Raw genomic sequence first — 9793 nt, 5'->3', positions numbered from 1 at the left:
GGTTTTTTATTACTATAAAATTATGGTAATAGTTATTAACACAAATTTAACTTATGTAACAAATAGATTTTCATGTATTGTTATAAAATAGATACATATTTACATGTTTCTACTTTTAATCGGTTTTGTTCGGTTTATTCAGTTTAATCGGTTATATACCAAACCATATCCAAATCCTACGGTTTTTATAAAATTATATCCATTCGGTTTATATGGTATATACCAAAACCAAACCATATTGTTTATTTCGGTTCGGTTCGGTTCGGTTCGGTACGGTTCGGTTTTACCATATTGAACAGCCCTAATTCTCAGAGTAACCAAATACAGTTTGGTTCGAATCAGGTTAATCATAGGGTATTAAATTAATATTCGACTTTCAATTTATAAATTTAATGTGTTATATACACAAATAGACTTTGATCAAAGAAAATATACAAACTGGACTTTCATTATAGATGGAAAGTAATCTTTTATTTTAAAATGGAACTATTTTATTTCGCAAGTATCAACTTTGTTATTTATTGTTCTTTAGTAATGCATATATTTAAAAAAAATTGCAATGAAATAAAATAATTAATTTAATTGAAAGCCAAAAAAGTATTCAAAATATTTCTTTGAAAACCTAATAAATATTCTCAAACAATTAACAAAAAGTTAGTCAAAACTGCAAACAATCACTAATTAGTAGTCTTATCGTGTATGGTAAAGATTTAAATAAACTCATAAGAGTTTAGTCAAAATTTCCAGATAATTTATTACTTGTATTTATGGTAGAAGGTTGAATAAGGATATTGTATTAATATGGTAAGAAAATTAAACAGACCATTATAATATGGTAGAGCTAAAAATCAAAACACATATGCTATATATATCTGAGTAACTTAGTCAAGATTTCTTATGCATCTTTTCAACTAACTAAATATAACTGAGATTCAAGAGAGCATTCAATAAAGAATTTCTATCAGTTTTTAAGGTACACATGCAAAATTTATGATAAATCTAATCAATACTGATATTATTACATATCAGATTTTTATATTGCAGCACTATCACAGAATATATTAATCTTTGTCATAATATGCTTAGTTTTGAAATTATATTGATTTACTTATAATAAATAATACATATTCCCAATTTGATATTTTGAAATTTCTTTAAATAGAAAAATTATAATCGTAAAAGGCCGGTAATTATATGTTTTAGAACAGCGCTTGTTCATTTCCGTCGTGTTGTATAACTTTAAATTACATTTTTCTAGTGGCTCACATTATTGTATAGACTAAGGAAATATTTTTTTCTTAATCTCTTGAAATATTAAATTTTCAAAACAATAAATTATATAGAAGCATTAATTAATTATTTGCTTGCCATTTTTGAGTTTATATTACTTAATGCAATTTTTGAGTCTCTTTGATTTCCCAGTTCATATAACAGAATCTCATTATTGTTTCTTTAAATAAAATTTGGGAGTTCAAATACTTAAAATTGTTTGTAATTATATGTAGTAAAAAAAATTCTGTTAGATTTTTGGAATTGAATGTTGTTATTCATAGTATTATTTTGAAATTTACAGGAATTGATGTCAAAAGAGATGGCTAAAATAAATCGAGATGTGCTAATGCTAAGAGAAGATCAGGCTCCTAAAGTTGGAGCAAGCTTGAGCCAATATGAACCAATGAAGATGTCAATGGTTGGCATTAAACCTCACATACCTGACTTGAATGTGAAACCTTGTTCTGATTCTGACGAGGAAGAAAAAGGAGAAATTGCAAAAGAATTTCAGAATCTTGCAGGTTTAAAAACTCATGATGCCTGTTACGTTGATCATAAGCTTTTGTACGAGCTTGTGGTCGAGATCATTGCTCGTCTACCATGCTTTGAATACTGGAAACTGCAGTTTCTTAACAAGAAATTCTTGCAGTTATTAAAGAGCTGTGAAATTTTCAGGGTGAGACAAGAAAAAGGACTTGTGAAACCCTATGTGATTTTGCATTCAGGGGCTGTATCTAATTGGGAAATGTTTGATAAGGATTTTAAAACCTTTCGGAGACTTCCTAAAGTTCCTTCTTCTGACTATTGCTTTTTCCACAGCGATAAGGAAACAGTTAGTGTGGGTACTCAACTAATTGTCATAGGGAGAGAAATAGATGGAATTGTGGTGTTTCGCTATGAGCTAGAGAATCATAAGTGGTTCAAAGGTCCTTCAATGATCACACCGAGGGCCATGTACGGTTCTGCGAGCCATGGTAAAACCGCATTTTTTGCAGGAGGCATTAAAATGGATGAAAATGGGAACCCTGTTGTTGTGCAAACTGTAGAAAAGTATAATGCTGATACAAAAAGGTGGACTATGATTAATGCAATGCATAAAGCAAGGAAGTTCAGCTCAGGATGTTTTTTGCGTGGAAAATTTTACGTCCTCGGTGGCCGAGATGATAATGATAAACACCTTACTTGTGGAGAAAGTTATGATGAGACGACCAATTCGTGGGAGTTGATACCTGACATGCTAAAAGACATGACAGTTATTGCGCATTCCCAATCTCCGCCCCTTATTGCTGTGGTTGATGACAATCTATACATGTTAGAAACATCTTTGAACGAGCTTCGGGTATATGATATAAACACAAATATTTGGAAGAAACTTGGTGTTGTCCCTGTGGGCGCAAACGCTGCCTTCGGTTGGGGGATAGCGTTTAAATCGATGGGAGACAGACTTCTGGTGATTGGAACTTCTCACTATTGGCATAGTAAGACAGTAGTTCACTCATGCCGTCCTTCTCCAGACGTGAAAGAGCAGCACTGGGAAGAAATAAAACATTGGTGTGTTGGTGCTGAGCTCCCACAGTTTATTCATAACTGTTGTGTGATGTTTGCTTAAAGTTTTCTCCAAGGAAAACTTGGAAACTTATTTGTTTTTGCATTTGTGCTTAAAGTTGTTGCATTTGGTTTTTAGTTGTTTGGTTTGTGTTTTTCTGATTTTTTTGTTTTTCATTTGGGATAAAAATGTTTTTGTTTTTTGTTTGTTTTAAGTGCTTATGTTTGTGAAAAAATACATATATTGTCTATGTAATGGTTATTTATTTATTTTGGTTTTTTTTCCCTCTTCAGCCAAAAATGTCAGTGACAAAATGGGTAAACCAACCCAAACCAAACCATATCCAAATGGTTTTAAGCTTATATGGGTTATGGTTTTAACCAATCCATAACTCATTTAAGTTAATGGTTTTAATGGTTAAGCCATGAACAATAGTTATATAGCTTAAATGGTTAATAAGTAACAATATTACTTTGGGGCTGAAAACAAAAAGAATACTTAGACTTTTGATAAATACAATTATATGGTTTTGGTGTAAAAAACCATTTTATTATTTTAGCAAAGAAGATAATTTTGTGATTTTAGTGAGAAAACTACTTTTAACATTTTTGCGGGAAAACAAGATTTTCTGTTTTAGCGGAAATACAATTTTATGAATTTGGCGAAAAAAACAGTATTACGGTTTTAGCCAAAAAATACAATATTGCGGTTTTGGTGGGAAAACACGATTTTGCGGTTTTGGCAAGAAAATTTAATTTTGTTGGTTTTGGTTGGTAAACTCAATTTTACGGTTTTGGCAAGAAAACATAGTATTACGGTTTTGGCCAGAAAAATACAATATTGCAGTTTGGCGGAAAAACTCAATTTTACGTTTTGGCGGGAAAACTCAATTTTACGATTTTGGCAGTAAATTCAATTTTATGGTTTTTACGAGCAAACACGATTTTGCAGTTTTGGCAGAAAAACTCAATTTTACGGTTTTGGCGGGAAATTCGATTTTATGGTTTTGGCAGAACACTCAATATTACAGTTTTGGCGGAAAACTTGAGTTCACGGTTTTGGCAGTAATTTCAATTTTACGGATTTCACGGGAAAACACGATTTTGTAGTTTTCGCGGGAAAACTCAATTTTTCAATTTCGGCGGAAAAACTCAATCTTTTGGATTTGGCAGGAAACTCGATTTTATGGTTTTAGCGGAGATCTCAATTTTACGATGTTGACGGGAAAACTCGATTTCACGATTTTGCCGGGAAAACACGACTTTGTCGTTTTGGTGGGAAATTTTGATTTTACGGCTTTGGCGGGAAAACTTGATTTTTACGATTTTGGCGGGAAAACACGATTTTGCGGTTTTGGCGGAAAACTCAATTTTACGGTTTTGGCAGAAAAAACACGACTTTGCGGTTTTGGCGAAAAAACATGATTTTGTCGTTCCTGTGGGAAAATGAGATTTAGCGTTTTGATGAAAAAAAATCCAATTTAGAGTTTTGGTGGAAAACTTGATTTTATGATTTGGCAAAATTTATGATTAAATTTGGCTTATTAAAAAATCAAGATAAAATAGTTTTATATATATGAAAAGTTGGGTGTTAACAAATATATATATATATAGGGCAATTCTTTTAAATAGACCATTTTCAAATCTGCATCATTCTTTAGCACCGTAGCAGCAGGTCAAAACTCAACAACTATAATGATGCAAATTTGGTATTTAGGCAAATCTGTTTTTTTTTAAGCAGAGTATCTTACATTAGCTTACAAAATTTCTATTATATAAAAGTTGTCTATTTTACATACATGTTTAATGTCATGGTTTTATTATATTAATACTAAGTAAATTTTATTTGAAGTAAACTTAGCTACAAAAAAATACAGATTTACAACTACTTTTGGATGTTCCGCAAAATCCTTGGTATGAGACCAAAAGCTCTACCCTTTTTGAAAATCTCTGTGAGAAATGGTGATTCCACTTTCTTTTGGTGGGATCCTTGGACACCATTTGGGCCTCTATTCACCTACCTGGCTTCAGATGGTCCTTCACTGTTGGGCATTCCCGTTGATACTACTATTGCTGATCTACAGACAACCTCGGGCTGGCTCTTACCAAATCAAGATCAGATAAACAACTGCTCTTATTCTCGTACATCTCCTCCCTTCAGCTTCATGAGGGGTCAGATGGAGCATGTTGGTCAACTGAAGACGTACCTAGTAAATCCTTTAAATCAAAGATTGTCTTCAACGCCATACGGACTCAACGTCAAAGGAAGGCTTGGGCACCGCTCATCTGGCATAATGCTGTGATTCCTAGACATGATAAAACAGCATGGCTAGTCACCCTTAACAGGAATCCAACTTTCGACCGCATTGCTTCCTGGAGCTCTGATGTGGAAACTATCTGTTTGTTGTGTGGAAGTAGCAATGAAAGCAGGGATCACCTTTTTTCACATGCTCTGTCTCCTCTGTTGTATGGAACTCTATCATGTATAGATTCGGCATAGCAGACTGGCCTTCATCTTGGTCGGAGGTCTTACTATGGCTGCCTCATGCTCCTAGTAATAACACACAAAAGACGGTTTTTCTTCAAGGCTGGCAAGCATATATCTATGAGCTTTGGAGAGAAAGAAATAGGCGTCTTCATGATGGCCTTACATGGCCTGCTGCTAGGGTGGTAAAGCTCATCCTTTCTTCTTTGCGGGATAAATGCTCAGCGATGGAGGCTCAAGGTCTCCCGAGAGGTCCCTTGTTGGCTTCCTTTTGGTTTGACCCACCATAATGCCTTTTCTCATTCTTGAATTCTGGTTGTATATCTGGCCTTCATCTTGGTCGGAGGTCTTACTATGGCTGCCTCATGCTCCTAGTAATAACACACAAAAGACGATTTTTCTTCAAGGCTGGCAAGCATATATCTATGAGCTTTGGAGAGAAAAAAATAGGCGTCTTCATGATGGCCTTACATGGCCTGCTGCTAGGGTGGTAAAGCTCATCCTTTCCTCTTTGCGGGATAAATGCTCGGCGATGGAGGCTCAAGGTCTCCCGAGAGGTCCCTTGTTGGCTTCCTTTTGGTTTGACCCACCATAATGCCTTTTCTCATTCTTGAATTTTGGTTGTATATCTGTTCTAAAGCTTGCTTCTATTCTTTGTTAATATTAATGAAAATCCTTTTAACAAAAAAAAAAGAATGTATCAATTATGATATTTTTAGGTATTATCTAACTCTAGAAAAATGTGTCTAAATAAGTTCAGTTGTGATAAAAAAAACAAAATTGTTGCACTTTGATTTTTAAAATATATAATTTAAATGCATGCAAAAATTTTACTCGTGCTTAGCACGGAATTATATACTATTTGCTATATATATCTTAATCACATTTGAAAAATTTGTAGGTTTTATTTAAGGAAAGAATATATAATAGTTTCATTTTGATAAATGAATGGTCCATGACATACTATATACTATAACATTCTCTAGCAATTTAATTTTGGATTAACAAAGTTTTCGATTGATTCTCAATCCGCCACAATAAGCAAAATTAGCATTTCAATTACATGACAATTAACCAGAATATTTTTTTTATTTAGTACAAACTATATGTTATAACTTTTTAAATGATTTTCTATTAATATATAAGGAATTAGATTTGTTTTAAGAAAAGACAATTAATATGGATCTATTTTAATTAGTTAAAACAATCAACGTAACAGATAGCAACAAGAGAGAAAGTTTTAGGATTCAAACATTTTGAGCGAGGATACAACGTATATAAATAACATTATTTATGTTGTTTTGTTAAATTTATTTAAATAAGTTGAATTTATAGGACGAAACATGATTAAAATTTTTTTTTTGAAAATTTTAATATGTGAATCCTCATCAGGAAAACTTGTTGATGTTTCATCTATGTCTAGGTTTCGTCGTTTTATCCCAAATTGAAATCTCGACCTTAACACAAATCGAAAAAATCAAAATTGTATCCAATTAAAAAAATATCCGAACGAAATTTAAGAATTTAGTGTTTTCGGATTCGGGTACAACCCAAACCGAAATCAGAAATAGATTCGAAAATATATAAAATTAGTTAAATATGTTAATGTTCACATATATTAAGTTAATTTAGATACTTTAGAGTATTTTAAAAAACATTGCAGTTTTATGTGTTATTTTGAATACTTTTAGTTTTTTTAGGTAGGTTAACAAGTTTTTATTAAATTTTCGGATAATTTATTTATTTTGAATATTTTTGTTATTTTAAAAAAAAAATTAAAAGATATTTCTGAACGATTTCAGATATTGGTTATAATCTGATCCGAACCGGAAATTCAATCAAAGCGACCTGAAAACTAATATGACCCAAATCCCTTAGACTATATTTGCGAAGTGATTTTGCCATATGTCCTTTCTACAATCAATTTCACAAAACAAATATGACATGACTAATGAAATTGATGACATGTCTTTTAGCTTAATATTATACTAGGTGACCGGCCTGCACCCTGTGCGGATATAACAAAATTCAAAATATAGAATAAATAGTGTATAATTTTAGAAGTAATGGATTTTACATCTTAATACCACCGTCTTTGCGAGATAGCATCAGTCATGGAGAAAAGCTGGTACTCAATATTTGACATAGACGAGAGGGAACAAAGTAACTTCAGTATCAAGAGGCAGTTATTGTGTATATGTATAATTGCAACGTCCCAAAATAATTTGTGTGTTTAAGAAAAAAATTTCAAGAGGGATTTTATATTGTAATAGGGTAAGTCATTACAAACGAATTAAAAATTTAGAAACATTAAGGTAAATTGGCATTTAAAATTTCAATAAATGTGATAATAACTTGGGCAAGAAATGTTTAAAATAAATAAGTTAACTTATATTTAAACTATTCATAAGTTACTTTGCAACTTGCACATGTCAAATCAGAAAAAGACATTTGACATGTGCAATAGGAAAAGAGCTGAAAAAAAAAAATGATGATATAGCTCACCTTCCCAAAGAACATATAGAACCTCTTATTATAATTTAAAACATATGATAAGCCAATATAAATAATTTTATAAATTTATTTATAATTTAATAAATGATTTATAAAGCATGCATGGAATTTATTAGACATTAATAATTATTATGATACTTTATATACAAATATAAGGCTTTATATACGTATATAAAATCATTATATCAATTCAAATAAACGTTTTTGTTTCTTATTTTATGTAATTTATAAATATATAAAAAATTTGATCACATTATTACTCTTTCATAGTTTCAACAATTAGTTACCATAAATAATTATTTCTAAAATTATGTAGATTATTTGGAAAGTGGTAAATTGCCACTAATACCACTTTCCTAATACCACTTTTCAACTTTACACTTTTCAAATTTACCATTAAAATTTTAATGGCTAAAGTACCATTATACCCCTAACTAATTAAACCTAAGACTAACTCTTCTCTCCTACATCTCACGATAATTAAATCTCATCATCTCAGATTCAAATCGGCGACGGATTCCGGCGATGACGAGTTCTCCGGCGAGATCCGACGACGCTGCAGAGTTCTCCGGCGAGATCCGACGAAGCTACGGCGAGATTCAACGAAGCTACGAATAGAACCGATGAAGCTACGGCGAAATCATACGAAGCTGCGGCGAGATCCGCCGAAGCTACGGCGAGATCCGCCGAAGCTACGGCGAGATCCGACGAAGCTACGGCGAGATCCGACAAAGCTACGGTGAAATCCGATTACTTTGCAAAGGCTTCGAAATCCGACAAATCTACGGTGAAAGCTACGGTGAAATCCGATTACTTTGCAAAGGCTCCCATGGGCAAAGATGTTCAACGAGTCTTCTAATTTGTTCATTTTCATCGATGTGAGCCCCAACTTTGCTTTGATTTTCAAATTAAAAAAATAGTCTCAGTCTTTGATTTGATTCTCTCCAATCATCTCATCTCTTCTTACAGCTTCCCTTGTCTCATATTCCACTGATTCCACTTCTTTCATTTGAGATCTTGGTGTTTCTCACATTCTTTTTCACATCCATAAGAGTTAAGGTAAGTAGTAATATTTATAAAACTAAACCTTGAAATGAGTTTGTTTGATTCTGATCACAAGCATGGTCTATGTACAGTCTACAGAGAGGGTGAGACAATATATCCCTTGTTGAAGGACGTGGCTCTTTCACCAGATATGCCAGGAGGAAGCAACGCAATGAAACAAATGTTCACTTTTGCCTTGAGATCAGCTAGAAAAGTATTGTTACAGGAAATCATGTTTTAGCCGAGCAAGCTACATCAATGGCTATCTGGTGTGTACTATAATTTATAAATGCTTGTAAATAATTATAAACTCTTATTAATGGATACAATTTTATAAGATGTTATAAATAATACACAAAAGAGGTTCTTCCAGTTTTTATTAAGAACGATCTCCAAGTGGCCTCCTTTATGAGCAAACATAAAGAAAGTGGAGTACTTCTTCATTTTTGTGCAACAATTTCTGAGGTTAACTCTTTGGTCATGTTTTATTATAAGGCTTTGTTATTTACTTCGACACAATCACTAGCTTCGTGTTTTTATATTGCAAAAATACATGTACACACTCTCTTTGATTGTGCGAAACAAGGTTGTCTATGGTAATGCCCTTGAGATATTTAGAACTCCTTTTACATTTTCATAAATACTTAAAAAATTATTGTATAGAAATTATTGAGTTCATGTTTTTATGTTGCAAATGGAAAGGCTTAGATCACAATTAATTATGTCAAACATGATACATACACGAAATGAAGTTTCTAGTACTCAAGACTTTCTCATTGCTGGAAGAGCAAAATCTTTGAGGTGTTTATTACAATTTAATACTTTCAAGGACTTATAAAATAATAGTCAAAACTTATTCATTTAATGTTTGAGATTTTATTACATTGTTTACATTTATAAAGACTTATAAAATAATTGTAAAATTTTATTAGT

The 9793-nt window shown here is 32.2% G+C and overlaps 1 protein-coding gene across 1 annotated transcript; it reads left to right on the top strand.

The window, feature by feature from the left end:
• Nucleotides 1-419: 419 nt before the first annotated feature.
• On the top strand, nt 420-3909 carry LOC125607872 (F-box/kelch-repeat protein At3g27150-like). The gene has a single exon (XM_048777344.1). It carries the CDS (start codon nt 1580-1582, stop codon nt 2879-2881), a length of 1302 nt encoding a protein of 433 aa, XP_048633301.1. The 5' UTR covers nt 420-1579; the 3' UTR covers nt 2882-3909.
• Nucleotides 3910-9793: the final 5884 nt, after the last annotated feature.

This window comes from Brassica napus, chromosome A4 (assembly GCF_020379485.1).
Source record: "Brassica napus cultivar Da-Ae chromosome A4, Da-Ae, whole genome shotgun sequence".
Lineage (NCBI taxonomy): Eukaryota > Viridiplantae > Streptophyta > Magnoliopsida > Brassicales > Brassicaceae > Brassica > Brassica napus.
The sequence above is the reverse complement of the archived record's forward strand: the minus strand, read 5'-3'. Positions and strand labels throughout refer to the sequence as shown.